The following is an 18,552-nucleotide window of genomic DNA, read 5'->3' on the forward strand; positions in this document are numbered from 1 at the left end:
CTACAATGAAGTGAGAAATATATATAATAGAGATGATAATTATTACAACAGACATGAACAATACATGAACCCATATTATTATAAAGCTAATAGGGTGTGGTATACCTTTAACTCTAACCCCTCCTATTTGGTCTCCACCCTATTTAAGGACTACCTGTAACACTCATTTACTGCCTGATTATTGAAGTCATACCTACTCTGTTGTAGCTATTCTTATTTCAGGTCTCCTATTGCTTGTATCCTGTGCAAAGTAACTTACTAATATTTGCTTTTGCTTCATCTTGAATCTCTTATGATCTTATCGCAACTTTGTTATTACCGAGTCTGGATCATTGAACGGCCGGATCTACTTTTTAACCGCTACCCGGAAGTAAGCCGCTTTCACACACGCTGCCTGTCCCAGACACGGATCCTCCAATGCGGTAACGGAATACCCACGGTCCTCAAGGTGGTAACGTACACGAACAAAACTAAAGCCTTTAAACTTCATACCTGCTTGTTTGTTGTCACCATTCTGAATTATTGGGCATATCCTATTACCTGCAATATCCAATATAAACAAACATTGTGTGTCTGCGAAATGTCTGAACTTGTAAATATTTTAGGCTGTGTGTGATTGCGTGAAGTAAAAGAGATCATTTTGTTTCTACCATTACTGATTCTGAGCGTGTCAGTATTTCTTCTCCATCTGTGGCCTCCGTTTATATATATATATATATATCGAACATAAGATATGTATTATATTAATAAATCCTTAAGCTTATTAACACCTAAGTCAGTAGTTAATACATAAATTCATCATATATTAAATGTCTCATATTGTCTAATCAGGCTACATAGAAGTTGTTTTCTGATTAGTACAAAAAAGAGCAACAAGCTCTAATTTTAGGGCTAACCTTTATAACAATTGTACAAAATGCTTGTTTTCTGAAATACAAAGCTCGGAATACCACATAATAATCAGGCCCAAAACCTTTTTTTTGAAACAATTACCATTATGGATCCTAATGAAATAAAAAAGGAGTTTAATAATGTCTATCTTAAACTCGATTATTTAGCAAGAGCAGTGACTGCACTTAAAACTATAGTTAAAGATTATGTTTCACAAAAGCCTCATTATCCACCTGAACCTCATATTAATTATCCACAACCTTTCTCAGGGAAACGTTCTGAGTTCAGGGAATTTAAGAATGCCTGTAACTTATTATTTTCTCTTAGACCTAAGACTTATCATACTGAGCGGATTAAAGTATGTACCACAATATCTTTCCTACAAGGTGAACCCAGGAGTTGGGCTAATAGGTTTTTTGAAAACAATAACCCTATCCTAGACTCATTACAGGATTTTTTTTCTGCTTTAACTAGTCTATATCAAGACTCAAATACTCAATTAAATGCTGAAACGAGATTGAGGTCTCTAAAACAGGGTAAGAGAAATGTGGAAGATTATACCACTGAGTTTCAGATGTGGGCAGAGGACTCTCAGTGGAATGAAATCAGTTTGAAGAATCAATATCGTTTGGGTTTGTCTGAATCACTCAAAGATGAACTTTCCCGTCTTGAGATCCCAGATACCCTTGAGGGTCTTATTAAATTAAGCACATCTTTAGATCGTCGTTTGAGAGAAAGGAGAGCAGAGAGGGCCTCTTATGATGCCCCATCCAGGAAACCTTACCAAGTCACAACAAGTCATGACAGAGCTCATGGCAGTGCTACCCCTATGGAGATTGGAGTTCTTAGAGGACCTCTGTCACCAGAGGAAAAAATTAGAAGGAGGTTGGAAAATCTCTGTTTATACTGTGCTCAAAAAGAACATGTAGTATCCACTTGTCCTTTGTTGAAAAAACAAAAGAATGGTAAGACAATAACCAGTGACTTTATTTACAGCATTGCTAATGATACACACTTTGTCCATTTCTTTACAGTGGGACCAGAAAAATATCCAAACCAAGGCATTAATTGATTCAGGAGCATCCGGAAATTACATTGATTCCACTTATGTAAATAAAAATCAAATACCAGTTATTTGCAAACAAAATCCTGTGTCTATTAAGTTGATAGATGGTTCATTTATAGAACAAGGACCTATTACACATCATACTGTTCCCCTGCTTGTAACATCATTGCAGGGACACACTGAATATTTATCTTTTGATCTCATATCCATACATCAGCATACTCTCATCCTAGGGTATCCTTGGTTGAAGAAACACAACCCAAACATAAATTGGGTTTCAAGTAAGGTAACATTAGATTCTGCCTTTTGCTTAAACACTTGTTACCCACATCAAACCATAGCGTCACTTGATAATGGTTTACCCTCGTGTTATCAGGATTTGGCAGAAGTATTTAATTTAAAAGAGGCAGAAAACCTTCCACCCCATAGGGAATTTGACTGCCCTATTGATATAATACCTGGTTCCAAAATCCCTCATGGTAAGATCTATCCCCTCTCTCAAGAGGAACTCCAGTATATTAGAAATTACCTAGACGAAAATTAAGTAAGGGATTTATTTCACACTCCACATCCCCTGCAGCTGCAGGAATGTTTCTAGTAAGAAACAAGGATGGTACCATAAGACCTATTATTGATTATAGGGCATTAAATAACATCACAATAAAAAACAGGTACCCTTTACCTTTAATACCAGAACTTTTGGAACGTCTAACTGGTGCCACTATTTACACCAAATTAGATTTAAAGGGAGCTTATAATTTGATTAGAATCAAAGAAGGTCACGAATGGAAAACGGCATTCAGGACCAGATATGGCCTTTTCCAATATAACGTTATGCCTTTCGGTCTGAGTAATGCTCCGGCAACTTTTCAGTTTTTTATAAATGAGATCTTTCGTGACCTGATTGACGTTTGTGTCATAATATACCTTGACGACATCCTAATTTATTCTAGAACACCACAAGAACATGAAAAGCATGTACGCTGGGTATTAACTCGTTTAAAAGAACACAAACTATATGCTAAACTGGAAAAATGTTCTTTTCATGTCACAGAAATAAAATTCTTGGGTTATATCATCAGTCCCAACAAAATACAAATGGATCCGGAGAAGGTATCAGCAATTTTGAATTGGCCTACTCCTACTTCCACAAAATCTGTACAACGATTCATTGGTTTTGCGAATTTTTATAGGAAGTTTATTAAAAATTTCTCTTCAATCGTTAAACCATTAACAGCACTTACTAGTGAAAAACAAAGATTTAAGTGGACAGAATCCGCTAGTCTTGCCTTTAATAAATTGAAAGAATATTTTACAACAGCACCCATTCTAGCTATGCCAGACTTTGATTTAGAATTTATCCTTGAAGTAGATGCATCCGACTCAGGTATCGGTGCAGTATTATCACAACAAGATAAGAACAAGACTGAGATTCATCCTATTGCTTTCTATTCAAAAATGTTGACTAGCGCTGAGAAAAACTATAGCATAGGAGATAAAGAACTTCTAGCTATAAAACGTGCCCTAGATCACTGGAGACATTTATTAGAAGGTTCTAAACTGCCTTTTAAGATTTATACCGACCATAAAAATCTTGAATTTCTAAAAACAAGTAAGACCTTGTCTGCAAGGCAAGCAAGATGGTCGATATTCTTTGATCGTTTCAATTTTCTTTTAACATACAGACCGGGACACTTGAATACCAAAGCCGATGCTCTCTCTAGACTACATGAACAAGACACTCATAATCAAATCAACCAAATCATTCCAAAAGAAAAAATTATAGGTTTACTAACACCTTTAGAAAAAGAGATATTAAAAGAATTAAAACATGAACCACCACATGGAAGAGACTGTCAAAAAGATTCCAAAATTGGTCTTTTTTTACCATAATTCTAAACTATATATCCCCAAACAAATTAGATCTTCTATTCTTAAACAAACCCATGACGGGACACTAGCGGGTCATCCAGGTATTTCTAAAACTATTGACCTAACCAGGAGAAATTATTGGTGGCCACTCATGGATACTTACATTACAAATTACGTAAAACATTGTGATACCTGCGCCAGAAATAAGTTAGCTCACAAAAGACCATCAGGTCTTTTATCTCCTCTGCCTATTCCTGACAAACCCTGGAGTACCATATCAATGGACTTTATTGTCGAGTTACCTGAATCCCACCATTACAATACTATTTTAATTGTCGTTGACCATTTAACAAGACTGGCTCATTACATTCCCCTAAAAGGTCTCCCTACAGCTTTCACAACAGCTCACGTTTTCCTAGACAACATAGTGCGCTTACATGGACTGCCTAAAGTTATTATAACTGACCGTGGTACTCAGTTTACCTCTAATTTTTGGAGATCTTTATGTAAGCTTATCAAGATTGATTCAAGATACTCAACTGCCTTTCACCCTCAGACAAATGGTCTTACGGAACGACTCAACCAAACCCTTGAGCAATATCTTCGTTGCTATACATCTCATCTACAGGATGATTGGTCATCTTATTTACCTTTGGCAGAATTCTGTTACAACAATACTACTTCTTCATCAACTAAACTATCCCCATTCTTCGTCACTTATGGATATCATCCTACCACCATTTCTTTGTCCTCTCAACAAGTGAACTCTCCCTCAGCATTGGATTTCGCAACTACTCTACAAGAAAGACTTGACATCCTGAAACAACATCTTTCGGAAGCTAAAGATTATCAAAAAAGGTTGTATGATACCCATCACACAGCTAGCCCTTCCTATCAGATTGGAGATTTAGTACTACTCTCGACGAAGAATCTCAAACTTTCAGTTCCTAGCAAAAAGCTAGCAAATCAATACTTGGGTCCTTTTAAGGTGTCTAAAATAATTAACCTCAATGCTGTGAGATTGGAGCTTCCTCAGGATTTTAAGATTCACCCCTCTTTTCATGTCTCCTTGCTAAAGCCGTATCTTCCTTCACCTCAGTCCCTCTCCTTATCTCGACCACCTCCAATACTCATTGATGATCGAGAGGAGTATGAAGTTGAAGCTGTGTTGGATTCTAGGATCCATAGGCGGAGGTTGGAGTACCTTGTGAAATGGAAGGGTTATGGTTCGGAGGATAACTCTTGGCAACTTCATTCTTATCTTCGCACTCCCCGTCTTCTACGAAATGTTCATCGCCGCTATCCTGAGAAACCTAGCTTGGAAACCCCTGGGGTGCTTCCTTGAAGGGGGGGAGATGTGGTATACCTTTAACTCTAACCCCTCCTATTTGGTCTCCACCCTATTTAAGGACTACCTGTAACACTCATTTACTGCCTGATTATTGAAGTCATACCTACTCTGTTGTAGCTATTCTTATTTCAGGTCTCCTATTGCTTGTATCCTGTGCAAAGTAACTTACTAATATTTGCTTTTGCTTCATCTTGAATCTCTTATGATCTTATCGCAACTTTGTTATTACCGAGTCTGGATCATTGAACGGCCGGATCTACTTTTTAACTGCTACCCGGAAGTAAGCCGCTTTCACACACGCTGCCTGTCCCAGACACGGATCCTCCAATGCGGTAACAGAATACCCACGGTCCTCAAGGTGGTAACGTACACAAACAAAACTAAAGCCTTTAAACTTCATACCTGCTTGTTTGTTGTCACCATTCTGAATTATTGGGCATATCCTATTACCTGCAATATCCAATATAAACAAACATTGTGTGTCTGCGAAATGTCTGAACTTGTAAATATTTTAGGCTGTGTGTGATTGCGTGAAGTAAAAGAGATCATTTTGTTTCTACCATTACTGATTCTGAGCGTGTCAGTATTTCTTCTCCATCTGTGGCCTCCGTTTATATATATATATATCGAACATAAGATATGTATTATATTAATAAATCCTTAAGCTTATTAACACCTAAGTCAGTAGTTAATACATAAATTCATCATATATTAAATGTCTCATATTGTCTAATCAGGCTACATAGAAGTTGTTTTCTGATTAGTACAAAAAAGAGCAACAAGCTCTAATTTTAGGGCTAACCTTTATAACAATTGTACAAAATGCTTGTTTTCTGAAATACAAAGCTTGGAATACCACATAGGGGCTCTAATAATCATTATGAAGAAACAAGACCTAGGCCATATAGAAATGAAAAACAACATGGGAAAAATAATTGGCAAATGCCAGTAGAAAATAGATATACACCATTATATCAACATAAAACAGAGACACCGAATCATTGGGAGATTAAGACTCATTTTTTAGATAACAGCCCTCTAAGGGAGGGCACATCAAGGGACCAATCGAGACAGAAAACTTGGGCAAACAAAAAAAGACCTCTAGAGGATCAAGAGGAAGTTGAACAAGTAAACGGAGCAAAAAGATGGAGATAAAGAAAAATGGGGTATTTAATATTAGTAGTATAAAACTAAAGGAAGATGAAGAGAGAATCCTTAGTCTTGGATTATCATTTGCCCCAAGTACAAGACTCAATAAATTTAACACTCATATACATGTCAAAAAATTCATTAGAAATTTGACACTAAAACGCTATTTTATGAAAAACCCTTTAGAAAAATCTACTAATAGGTCAACTAGTATAACTCAGGAAACCTTTATTCATACTAAACTACAGAACAAATCTACCTTTAATCCCACATTTGCTAAAGGGAGCAATCTTGAAACCTTTGAACTAATGGTATTGAAAGATCTAAGAAAAAATCAGCCATCTAAATATAATAGGTCAAATATGACTAAAAAAGATAGATTAGTATTAGACAATCTGAAAAAGAATAATGATGTAACCATAAAGCCAGCGGATAAGGGCGGTGGAATCGTGGTTATGGACACGAACCACTATGAAAAAGAAGCCCTAAGGTTATTAAGTGATAATAAAACCTATAAAAAAAATTAGAATTGAACCCTACTAACAAATTTGCAGCTAAATTAAAAAGGATGATTACTGAAGGTACGAAACTAGGAATTCTAAATAGTAAAGAGGCAGATTTCATAGACCCAAAATATCCAAAAGTCCCTGTGTTTTACATCTTGCCTAAAATCCACAAAGACCTATATAATCTGTCTGGCAGGCCAATTATTTCAGGAATAGGGGCACTTTCCTCAAATTTATCTCAATATGTAGATTCTTTTCTACAAAAATATGTTAAAAATGTTTATTCATATCTAAAAGACTCCACTCTTTTAGATATTTATAACTCAGGTTATAAATATTTTGGAGATTATTAAATGGGAAAAAGATCTAATTCTAGTTACTTGTGATGAAACTTCTCTCTACACAGTTATTAACCATCAGATGGGTTTACAGGCTGTGAAAAATTATCTTGACAATGATCCAGAAATAAAATTAGAACAAAAAACTTTCTTACTAAAAAGTATTGCATTTATTTTAGAAAACAACTATTTTGTATTTAACAACACATTTTATCTTCAAATAGAAGAAACTGCTATGGGCACAAGGTTTGCGCCAAGCTATGCTAATCTCTACATGGGCCATTGGGAAGAACTTTTATTCCATGAGAATATCTATGGTGCAAACCTTGTGCTCTATAGAAGATATATTGATGATATTCTGATTGTGTGGAGAGGTTCAGAATTGGATCTAACTGAGATGTTTAAATGTATGAATAACAATAATAAGGGACTGGCCTTCACATTTAACTATAGTCAGGAGTCTATTGTTTTCCTTGACTTAGAAATTATGGTTTGTAACCATCCCCATAGCAGTTCCTTCTATTTGAAGATAAAATTTGTTGTTAAATACAAAATAGTTGTTTTCTAAAATAAATGCAATACTTTTTAGTAAGAAAGTTTTTTGTTCTAATTTCATTTCTGGATCATTGTCAAGATAATGTTTCATTGCCTGTAAACCCATCTGATGGTTAATAACCGTGTAGAGAGAAGTTACATCACAAGTACCTATTATTAGATCTTTTTCCCATTTAATAGTCTCCAAAATATTTAGAACCTGAGTGGAGTCTTTTAGGTATGAATTCAAATTTTTAACATATTTTTGTAGAAAAGAATCTACATATTGAGATAAATTTGAGGAAAGGGCCCCTATTCCTGAAATAATTGAACCTAGATGACATAATGAAAAATCTAGAGAAAGTTTTAGTTAGGGAATTGAAGCAAAAAACAGAGATGTTATTTCTAAGTAAATATACAAATAAAGGCCTTATTCTTAAGGGCCTAAAATTGAATAAAACTTGCTCCTTCCCTCTAAAAGAGGAATTTCAAACAGAGTGGGAGGGGGTTCTAAAGAAAGCTTCCACTGACTTAATGGATATACTTAAAAGATCTAGAAAGAACACCATAACTGATCTAGAAGGGAAATAATAGAAATAAAAGAAAAACTAAAAGATAAAAAATCACTTTCAGAATTCAAAGAAAAACAAAAGGTGATGATTGAAAGATTAGATGCATTAAATGAAGACATATTAAAAACTAAATAGAAAAAACTAGAAAGAGAACTATAAATCCAAAGCCTGATATAACCGGAAGTAATGATGTGAGTTTAGAAATAGATCAACCACATACACAATGGACTACGGTACACTCTAAGAAAAAAGAATTACTATCAGTCCAAAAATTATAGATATGATAATAGGAGATTTAATGACTCATGGAGGTCAGGTCCCTACAATGAAGTGAGAAATATATAAGATAATTATTACAACAGACATGAACAATACATGAACCCATATCATTATAAATCTAATAGGGGCTCTAATAATCATTATGAAGAAACAAGACCTAGACCATTTGCAATATCTGCAATTTGTGCCAAAGTACCCTCTGTGGACAACAGAGGTCGAATTGGGACTCTATCCAAGATTTTCCTAGGCTTTAACATTGCTGAATATCAGGTGCAATAAACCTGGGGCCTGATCCGATATGCAGCGTCGCCCGCAAAAGCCGGCGACCCCAAATTTTGCTCTGGTTTGGTATCCTATATACGGCGTAACCTAGAAGTTACGCTCGTATATTTCTGCCTTCGGCCGTAGTTTTTTGGCCCATAGACAGGTATACCAAACCAGCGCAGTTTGGTATGCAATATACAGCGTAAGGACTTACGTGGCGAAAATGGAGAAATCTTACTACATTTTCACCTCGCCACAAAATGCAGGCATAGTAAGCCTTACGCTGTGTATTGGAGCCCCGTAACTCCCTAAACTGGCTGCAAAATAAAACCTAACACCTAACGCATGCGCAATGTCTATCTACCTGTCAACCGCGATCCCCCGCCGCATCCCTAATAAAGTGTTTAACACCTAAACCGCCGCTCCCATAACCCCGCCACCACCTACATTAAATGTCTAACCCCCTAATGTGATCCCCCTACACTGCCGCCACCTACATTAAAATTATTAACCCCTAATGTAATCCCCCTACACCGCCGCCATCTATATTAAAATTATTACCCCCTAATGTGAGCCCCCTACACCACCGCCACCTATTTTAACTATATTACCCCCTAATCTAATCCCCCTACACCGCCGCCACCTATATTAAATGTATTAACCCCTAATCTAATCCCCCATACACCGCCGCCACCTATATTAAATGTATAACCAGCTCTATTACCAGCCCTTAAAAGGGCCTTTTGCGGGGCATTGTCACAAAGTAATCAGCTCTTTTACCTGTAAAAAAAAAGAACAAAAAAGAACAACCCCCCCCATTACAACCCACCATCTATAATAAATGTATTACCCCCTAATCTAATCCCCCTACACCGCCGCCACCTATATTAAATATATTAACCCCTAATCTGACCCCCCTACACCGCCGCCACCTATATTAACTATATTAACCCTAATTATATTAGGGTTAATATAGTTAATATAGTTATTATATTATATATATTAACTATATTAACCCTATCTAACTCTAACACCCCTAACTTAATTATTATTAAAATAAATCTAAATAATTTTAATAATATTAACTAAATTATTCCTATTTAAAACTAAATACTTACCTATAAAATAAACCCTAAGATAGCTACAATATAATTAATAATTACATTGTAGCTATTTTAGGGTTTATATTTATTTTACAGGTAACTTGGTATTTATTTTAACTAGGTACAATAGCTATTAAATAGTTAATAACTATTTAATAGCTACCTAGTTAAAATAATTACCAAGTTACCTGTAAAATAAATCCTAACCTAAGTAACAAATACACCTACACTATCAATAAATTAAATAAACTACAAATATCTAAACTAAAATACAATTAAATACACTAAACTAAATTACAAAAAAACAAACAAACACTAAATTACAAAAAATAAAAAAAGATTACAAGAATTTTAAGCTAATTACACCTAATCTAAGCCCCCTAATAAAATAACAAAGCCCCCCAAAATAAAAAAAATTCCCTACCCTAATCTAAATTACAAAAAGTAATCAGCTCTATTACCAGCCCTTAAAAGGGCATTTTGTGGGGCATTGCCACAAAGTAATCAGCTCTTTTACCTGTAAAAAAAAAGAACACCCCCCCCCATTACAACCCATCACCCACATACCCCTACTCTAACCCACCCAATCCCCCCTTAAAAAAAGTCTAACCCCCAAGTGCTCCTTACCTGTCCTGAAGACCGACGGAGAAGGTCCTGTTCCAGGCGGAGAAGTCTTCTTCCAGGCGGCGACCTCTTCTTCTTCCAGGATCCAGCCAGCATGGAGCGGAGGAGTTGAAGACCGATGACCGCGGAGCTGAAGACCGTCCATCTGGAACTGAAGACCGGCGATGCTGGAACTGAAGATCGGCGACGCTGGAACTGAAGACCGGAGCCGGAGCGGGGAGGATCCTCTTCATACGATCACCGCCGTACACTGAATAGGAATTCAAGGTACGCGATTAAAAATGGCATCCCTTGAATTCCTATTGGCTGATTTGAGCCTTCAAATTCAAATCAGCCAATCGGATGCGAGCTACTTTAATTCTATTGGCTGATTTGAATAGCCAATAGAATAAGAGCTACTGTAATTCACATTAGGGGTTATTATAGTTTAAATAGGTGGCAGCGGTGTAGGGGGATCATATTAGGGGTTAATATAGTTTAAATAGGTGGCGGCGGTGTAGGGGGATCATATTAGGGGGTAATATAGTTAATGTAGGTGGCGGCGGGGTAGGGGGCTCACATTAGGGGGTAAAACATTTAATGTAGCTGGCGGCGGTGTAGGGGGTCAGATTAGGGGGTAAGACATATGTAGCTGGCAGCGGGGTCCGGGAGCGGCGGTTTAGGGGTTAATATATTTATTATTAGGAGTGAGAGGGGGGATTGCGGATAGAGGGGTATACCTGTCGGGCTATGTTTGGGAGGCGTGTTAGACAGTAACGGGTGATTTTATAATTTAGTCCGTTTTTTATGCGCCGGCAGTTTCTAAAGTGCCGTAAGTCACTGGCGACTCCAGAAATTTGTACTTACGCAGATTTCTGGACATCGCTAGTTTGTCAGACTTACTGCACTTTAGCATCTGACGGCACCGTATATAAGATAGCTCGAGTTGCGAGCTGAAACTACAGGCGGCACAGGTTTCCACGCTTGCGCCGAAACCTGTGCCGTATATCGGATCGCGCCCCTGAAGCCTGTGCGAATTTCTGCAAAATCTGCACTGTTTAGTGCTAAAGACAAGGTCAAGTTTTACCTAAGTTTTCATCACAAACACCCTCAAGATTTCCTCAGTATCCAGCGTGCTATTGCACTAAGAGCGGATACCGTTTCATTACTGATAGCGGAAAAGCTAATCATCCGAAGTGTTTGAATGTGACATCATCCAATCAGACCGGAGCAGCTAACTAGATCCGTTACACGTGACCCAACTGCGAAAAGCCACACTACACACGGATGTCCAACAGCTAGTAAGTCAAGCTGCAGTCTCATAAATACTATTACTCCTCCAAGTCAGGTACTGTGCTATATTATCTGCATAAGGATTGTGCATAATACCCGCATACCCGTGGTTTGAATAAGAAAAATATAACTCTGCCTGTGACTAAATCTGTCTGGGAAAATTTAAACTGCCTGGGATAAAAAAAAAAACTTTTACCAATATCCATTTGCAAACGATTTGTTCTATGTTTTTTTAGTGGTGGCAATATACTAAGTTTTACATTTTTTACATTCTTTTACACAATCAGAGACATCCGATATTTTATTGTTTGCATTGTTGTAATTGCTTTGTTTTGAGTTACAGAGTAACAACTGCCTTATTATTGCTGCTCTATTTCTGTTTATTGTGTACTTTGCTGCAACTGCTGTGATTTTAGATACAAAGTACAACTGTTATATTATTGCTGCTTTATTTTATAATAAATACATTTCTTATATAAGTGATTTTTTAGAATATATAATCTGATTATTCCTTTACCTTTAGCCTTTGAGCGCTCCTCAGTACACACTTTTTTGGCTCTTAATAAATGTTCAAGGTGTGTGAAAAATACTATTCTGTATAAAAATGTGTCAAAAGATCTACCCAATACAAAAGGTGTCCTAATGAGTGATAAAAATCTCATAAAATATGCATAATCTTCATCCATAGAAAAACTTTGGGAAAACAGTAGTACCGAAAAAATAATGAATGTGTACATAATGCAAAAAAACTGTGTAAGTTTAACTGAAAGGCCCCCAGTATTTTAAAGGCTTACCAGATGCAATCTTGGATTAAACTTGAGCTAATAACACCTCATCAATGCGTTTCAGCCCTCATAAGGGCCTATATCCAGTCAATCTAATTCCAAGTAACATTGATTCCAAGCAACTTTGCATTGAAATTATATTATTATTAGTATTATTATTATCCTGCTATTGCATTGTCTTTATCATGCATTTGTTGATTATGCAAATTTACTGTATTAACTGGTCCTTTAAGTATTCTTCTTCGTATCATACAGGTGGTGTGTAAATTAAAATGATATCTTTATTTGGCTTAGTATAATTAAAAGGGGACATAAATTCCAGGTCTATGAAGAAATGCATAAATCTACATTTTACATATTCACCTATTTCTTATAAATGTTAAATGCAGCAAAGTTCAGTATATATCATGATACCATGACTTTTTTAGACCTGACACAATCTTGAAACTAAGTTTTTTCATATTTGAATAGCATTTAAGCCCTTGCAGTCAATTATTTTTTTCTTTCTTGTTTGCTTTTTTCTCTCTCATTGCTTGTCTGTTTGCCTGTCTCTCTTGAACCTTACTTTTTTGTCTTCGTATTGTAGTCCTCTCAGATCTATCCAGCTTCATTATAGTTGGTAGCATCATTGTCAGAAATATGGAGCATTCAAACAATATATAATATACTGCTGCATAATAAAGAGATGTAAGCTGATACTGAGACTGAGACTTTTGTTCTTCAACCCCCAAGGTATTGGTAAACTTTCTCCTGGTGCTGCTGCTGATGCCTTATTGGATGGTGTGGTTGAATTTGCCAGCTCAAAACATGCCAATTCCATTCATACAGTGAAAGTAATTATTTTCCAGCAGAATTTGCTGAATGACTTCTACAGGAGTATGAAAAAGAAGGAAGGAACCAGCCTTCCAGAACAAACAACCATATACAACACGGTTAAATGTAAGTAGTCAAAATAAACATTTGCTCCAAACAAATGGAGCATCAGCTATTGTTTTAATCTAATTTAAACCTAAATGACATTTAGGGGCTGAATTATCAAGTCTAAAGACCACTGCTTCATAAACTTTCCACCTGCTCTGAGGAGGCGGACAGACATCGCTGGAAATCAACCCGATCGAATACGATCGGATTGATTGACACTCCCTGCTAGCGGAATCTGCAGGGGGCGGCATTGCACCAGCAGTTCACAATAACTGCTGGTGCAATGATAAATACAGACAGCATACGCTGTCGGCATTTATCAATGTGCGGCGGACATGATCCGCAATATCGGATCGTGTCCGTCCGCACCTTGTTAAATAGGCCCCTTAATGTTTTATATTCTTACTGTATCAGTTTTTGTTTGCAAATTTAAAAGACTAATGTATGAAAAATGGTAATCCTTTTTCAAAATGTTTTCAAATAAATATTTCAATTGTAATCAAGACAGTTCAAACCTTGCACTGAGAAACTAAGGGCTAGATACGTATGGCCTGTTATTGACAGCAGCAGAGCCACAACAGCTATGTCACTCTAAATAACAGTGGAACAGTCACCAAACAACGGTAGGACAGGAACAAACATGAGTTGATTGGTATAGGTAGAGTCTGCTACCAAGTAATAATGACAACTGTTATATCAACGTTGCTACAACATAATAGTAATAGTATGTTGTTTTGTTAACAATTTTGAACATACATAGACATAAAAATGTTTAGCCCTTTCCAGTCAAACACCTTGACATCTACCATATTTCTTTTTAAATCTTTTTATACATCGTTATCAATAAAAAAAAACATATATTTTACAGTAAATATATCTATATAGGAGTGTTATAATTTGTTTTAATGTTTTGCATTTGTTTTATGCAACTTTTATTTCTTTCCTAATATATGGAGAGTCCACAACTTCATTCAATTACTAGTGGAAATATCACTCCTGGCCAGCAGGAGGAGGCAAAGAGCACCACAGCAAAGCTGTTAAGTTTCACTCCACTACCCATAATACCCAGTCATTCTCTTGGCCTCTGTCAATGGAGGAGGTGAAGTTTGGTGTCTGAAGAAATGAATTCCTTTTTTGGGTACTTTTCCATGCAAGCAAGGATTTGAGGTTTAGCTGAGTCCACGTTAATCTTTTCAGTAGAGTAGTAGACCTTACAGGTCTCTGTAAGGAGTATGTGTCCTTTCACACCTTGCAGGTAAGTGCTTTTGTCTTCTAGGTACTGGGGACTTGCACTTAGAAAAATTTTCTCTACATTATTATCTGGGACAATAAATCTTTAATGTAGGATTTTATTATGGCAGTGGGCAGGCACTAATTTATGTGATTTGGAGACTTGAGGGTTAATTTATTTCATGGTATGGAAGAAGTTAACCTTTTTTACTTTTATGGCTCTTGTTTTATTTAATAATGGGGTTTATAAACAATGGGGCTGTGTTTTTTACAGTTTGTTTTTAAACGTTTAGACAGACAAGTTTTTCTTTACTTCTTAATATAAGGAGAGTCCACGGCATCATTCCTTACTTGTGGGAAATACAGAACCTGGCCACCAGGAGGAGGCAAAGACACCCCAGCCAAAGGCTTAAATACTCCTCCCACTTCCCTCACACCCCAGTCATTCTTTGCCTTTCGTCACAGGAGGATGGCAGAGAAGTGTCAGAAGATTTCGGAGTAGTTCCTTATGAGGGGTATCTACCCTCCGAGATGAGACTGGAGTTTTAAGTAGTCTTAGTCTTAGGGGGGTAGTTATCAAGCCGTCTACTTTTCTGGCTTCGCCGGCCCAATACGCCCGCCTAAGCTTGCCTACCTTCGCCGCCGCGGACCTTAAAAAATACGCCTAAGTTATCAAATAAAGCTGTCAAAAAGCCGTGGGGCGATGAGCAGCGGACTGTGACAGTTATCACTCATCCGATCTCGCTGCTCTTCGGCTTTTTCCCAGCTTTATTGCTAGCCTGTCACTAAGCACTCACACTAAACTACACTGTTCTACCCCCTATACCGGCGCCCCCGGAGCCTCCCGCAACTAAATAAAGTTACTAACCCCTAAACCGCCGCTCCTAGACCCTGCCGCAAGTCTTATAAATGTATTAACCCCTAAACCGCCGCTTCTAGACCCTGCCGCAAGTCTTATAAATGTATTAACCCCTAAACCGCCGCTCCTAGACCCTGCCGCAACTCTTATAAATGTATTAACCCCTAAACCGCCGCTCCCGGACACCGCTGCCACCTACATTATACCTAGTAACCCCTATCCTGTCCCCCCTATACCGTCGCCCTCTATTATAAAATTATTAACCCCTATCCTGCTGATCCCGCACCTCTCCGCAACTAAATAAATAGTTTAACCCCTAAACCGCCGCTCCCTGAACCCGCCACAACCTATATTAAATGTATTAACCCCTATCCTGCCCCCCCTACACCGTCGCCACCTATAATAAATTTATTAACCCCTATCCTGCCCCCCACTACGCCGCCGCCACTGTAATAAAATTATTAACCCCTAAACCTAAGTCTAACCCTAACCCTAACGCCCCCCCTAACTTAAATATTAATTAAATAAATCTAAATAAATTAACTCTTATTAACTAAATGAATCCTATTTAAAACTAAATACTTAACTTTAAAATAAACCCTAATATAGCTACAATATAAATAATAATTATATTCTAGCTATCTTAGGATTTATTTTTATTTTACAGGTACCTTTCAATTTATTTTAACTAGGTACAATAGCTATTAAATAGTTATTAACTATTTAATAGCTATCTAGTTAAAATAAAGAGAAATTTACCTGTAAAATAAAAACTAACCTAAGTTACAATTACACCTAACACTACACTATACTTTAATAAATTATTCCTATTTAAAAATAAATACTTACCTGTAAAATAAACCCTAAGATAGCTACAATATAATTAATAATTATATTATAGCTATCTTAGGATTTATATTTATTTTACAGGTAACTTTGTATTTATTTTAGCTAGTTAGAATAGTTATTAAATAGTTATTAACTATTTAATAACTACCTAGCTAAAAGAAATACAAAATTACCTGTAAAATAAATCCTAACTTAAGTTACAATTAAACCTAATACTACACTATCATTAAATTAATTAAATAAACTACCTACAAATAACTACAATTAAATACAATTACATAAACTAACTAAAGTACAAAAAATAAAAAAGCTAAGTTACAAAAAATAAAAAAATAAGTTACAAACATGTTAAAAATATTACAACAATTTTAAGCTACTTACACCTAATCTAAGCCCCCTAATAAAATAACAAACCCCCCCCAAAATAAAAAAATGCCCTACCCTATTCTAAATTAAATAAATTTCAAAGCTCTTTTACCTTACCAGCCCTTAAAAGGGCCATTTGTGGGGGCATGCCCCAAAGAAAACAGCTCTTTTGCCTGTAAAAGAAAAATACAACCCCCCCACCAACATTAAAACCCACCACCCACATACCCCTAATCTAACCCAAACCCCCCTTACAAAAACCTAACACTAATCCCCTGAAGATCATCCTACCTTGAGTCGTCTTCACTCAGCCGAGCCACCGATGGAACTGAAGAGGACATCCGGAGCGGAAGAAGTTAATCCTCCAAGCTGCGCTGAAGAAATCTTCCATCCGATGAAGTCATCATCCAGGCGGCGCTGAAGAAAAGTCTTCGATCCGGCCGATGTCATCTTCAAAGAGGCGCTGAAGAAGTCTTCTATCCGGGCGAAGTCATCTTCCAAGCCGGGTCTTGAATCTTCCTTCCGCCGACGCGGAACCACCTTCTTCACCGACGGACTACGACGAATGACGGCTCCTTTAAGGGACGTCATCCAAGATGGCGTCCCCTCAATTCCGATTGGCTGATAGGTTTCTATCAGCCAATCGGAATTAAGGTAGGAAAATCTGATTGGCTGATGGAATCAGCCAATCAGATTCAAGTTCAATCCGATTGGCTGATCCAATCAGCCAATCAGATTGAGCTAGCATTCTATTGGCTGATCGGAACAGCCAATAGAATGCGAGCTCAATCTGATTGGCTGATTCCATCAGCCAATCAGATTTTTCCTACCTTAATTCCGATTGGCTGATAGAATCCTATCAGCCAATCGGAATTGAGGGGACGCCATCTTGGATGACGTCCCTTAAAGGAGCCGTCATTCGTCGTAGTCCGTCGGTGAAGAAGGTGGTTCCGCGTCGGCGGAAGGAAGATTCAAGACCCGGCTTGGAAGATGACTTCGCCCGGATAGAAGACTTCTTCAGCGCCTCTTTGAAGATGACATCGGCCGGATCGAAGACTTTTCTTCAGCGCCGCCTGGATGATGACTTCATCGGATGGAAGATTTCTTCAGCGCCGCTTGGAGGATTAACTTCTTCCGCTCCGGATGTCCTCTTCAGTTCCATCGGTGGCTCGGCTGAGTGAAGACGACTCAAGGTAGGATGATCTTCAGGGGATTAGTGTTAGGTTTTTGTAAGGGGGGTTTGGGTTAGATTAGGGGTATGTGGGTGGTGGGTTTTAATGTTGGTGGGGGGGTTGTATTTTTCTTTTACAGGCAAAAGAGCTGTTTTCTTTGGGGCATGCCCTAACAAATGGCCCTTTTAAGGGCTGGTAAGGTAAAAGAGCTTTGAAATTTATTTAATTTAGAATAGGGTAGGGCATTTTTTTATTTTGGGGGGGTTTGTTATTTTATTAGGGGGCTTAGATTAGGTGTAAGTAGCTTAAAATTGTTGTAATATTTTTAACATGTTTGTAACTTATTTTTTTATTTTTTGTAACTTAGCTTTTTTTATTTTTTGTACTTTAGTTAGTTTATGTAATTGTATTTAATTGTAGTTATTTGTAGGTAGTTTATTTAATTAATTTAATGATAGTGTAGTATTAGGTTTAATTGTAACTTAAGTTAGGATTTATTTTACAGGTAATTTTGTATTTCTTTTAGCTAGGTAGTTATTAAATAGTTAA

General features: G+C 37.1%; 1 protein-coding gene across 1 annotated transcript in view; it reads left to right on the forward strand.

Annotated features, from left to right (window-relative positions):
* Nucleotides 1-18,552, forward strand: part of LOC128657683 (protein mono-ADP-ribosyltransferase PARP14) — a 411,551-nt gene that overhangs the window by 297,644 nt on the left and 95,355 nt on the right. Inside the window, exon 14 of the mRNA XM_053712086.1 lies at nucleotides 13,339-13,545. Within this exon, the coding sequence (XP_053568061.1) occupies nucleotides 13,339-13,545 (207 nt within the window). The remainder of the gene's footprint in view (nucleotides 1-13,338; nucleotides 13,546-18,552) is intronic.

Source organism: Bombina bombina, chromosome 1 (assembly GCF_027579735.1).
Source record: "Bombina bombina isolate aBomBom1 chromosome 1, aBomBom1.pri, whole genome shotgun sequence".
NCBI classification, from domain to species: Eukaryota; Metazoa; Chordata; class Amphibia; order Anura; family Bombinatoridae; genus Bombina; species Bombina bombina.